Source organism: Acanthisitta chloris, unplaced genomic scaffold (genome assembly GCF_000695815.1).
Source record: "Acanthisitta chloris isolate BGI_N310 unplaced genomic scaffold, ASM69581v1 scaffold9314, whole genome shotgun sequence".
Lineage (NCBI taxonomy): Eukaryota > Metazoa > Chordata > Aves > Passeriformes > Acanthisittidae > Acanthisitta > Acanthisitta chloris.
The window spans coordinates 1-1,558 of NW_008668726.1; the positions used below are offsets into that span (position 1 = coordinate 1).

The 1,558-nt window shown below is 56.6% G+C and overlaps 1 protein-coding gene across 1 annotated transcript in view; it reads right to left on the reverse strand.

The window, feature by feature from the left end:
* Positions 1-298: 298 nt before the first annotated feature.
* The window catches only part of LOC103800651 (2-oxoglutarate dehydrogenase, mitochondrial-like), a gene marked incomplete at both ends in the record, with an annotated part of 1,584 nt that continues 324 nt past the window's right edge, over positions 299-1,558 (reverse strand). The window contains 2 exons of the mRNA XM_009073032.1: positions 299-315; positions 691-854. Of these exons, the coding sequence (XP_009071280.1) occupies positions 299-315; positions 691-854 (181 nt within the window). The remainder of the gene's footprint in view (positions 316-690; positions 855-1,558) is intronic.

Here is a 1,558-nt window from a genome sequence, read left to right on the forward strand (position 1 = left end):
CAGAGAGGTGTCCCAGGAGCTGCATCAGGTTGGAGGGACATGGGGACAGGGAGTGGTGGCACAGGGGACACAGAGTGGTGACACAGAACAGTGTCCCAGGGCACCCAGAGAAGTGTCCTGGGGGCTGCAGCATCCCCCAGCATGGGGGGATGGGGAGAGATGGGTGGGACAGGGGACAGTGTCCCAGGGCACAGGGAGAGGTGTCCCAGGGGACATGGAACAGTGTCCCGGGGGGGACAGAGAGTGGTGTCCCAGGGGACTCAGAGAGGTGTCCTGGGGGCTGCAGCATCCCCCCAGCCCAGGGAATGGGGAGAGCTAGGTGGGACACATAGCAGCATCACACAGGACACAGAGAGTTGTCCCAGAGGACACAGTGGCACAGAGGACACCAACCAACATCTCAAGGGACACAGAGAGATGGCACAGAGGACACAGTGGCACAGAGGACACCAACCAACATCTCAGGAGACACAGAGAGATGTCCCAGAGGACACAGTGGCACAGAGGACACGTAGCAGCATCACAGAGGACACCAACCAACATCTCAGAGGACACAGAGAGATGTCCCAGAGGACACAGTGGCACAGAGGACACCAACCAACATCTCAGAGGACCCAGAGGGTTGTCCCAGAGGACACACAGAGCCCCCAGGCCCTGTTCCCTCCCCCTGTGGGCCCAGGCCCTGCTCACCTGCTCCACCCTGGTGATGGCCACCTGCTCCTCCATGTTCCTGGCCTTGCGCTCGCGCGTCAGGTCGTAGTAGACCTTCCCCGTGCAGAAGAGCAATCTCTTGACCCCCTCAGGCCTCTGGGCTGCAGGGCCACTCTCGGGGATCACCCGCAGGAAGTGAGTCCCTGGGCAGGGGCAGGAGCAGGACACACCATCAGGGGAGGACTGGGATGGGTCTCACCTCACCGGGGTCAGGTTTGGGCCCAACAGGACATTGAGTGAATCCAGGGAAGGGCAATGAGGCTCAGCAAAGGGTTAGAACACATGATGGGATTATGGAATGGGTTGGGATGGAGCTTAGAGGTCATCTAGACCCAAACTCATGGGCAGAGAGCTCATCCAAGGGCTAGAACTCATCATGGAATAAGTTGGGATGGAGCTTAGAGGTCATCTAGACCCAAACTCATGGGCAGAGAGCTCATCCAAGGGCTAGAACTCATCATGGAATAAGTTGGGATGGAGCTTAGAGGTCATCTAGACCCAAACTCATGGGCAGAGAGCTCATCCAAGGGCTAGAACTCATCATGGAATAAGTTGGGATGGAGCTTAGAGGTCATCTAGACCCAAACTCATGGGCAGAGAGCTCATCCAAGGGCTAGAACTCATCGGGCAGAGAGCTCATCCAAGGGCTAGAACTCATCATGGAATAAGTTGGGATGGAGCTTAGAGGTCATCTAGACCCAAACTCATGGGCAGAGAGCTCATCCAAGGGCTAGAACTCATCATGGAATAAGTTGGGATGGAGCTTAGAGGTCATCTAGACCCAAACTCATGGGCAGAGAGCTCATCCAAGGGCTAGAACTCATCATGGAATAAGTTGGGTTGGGAT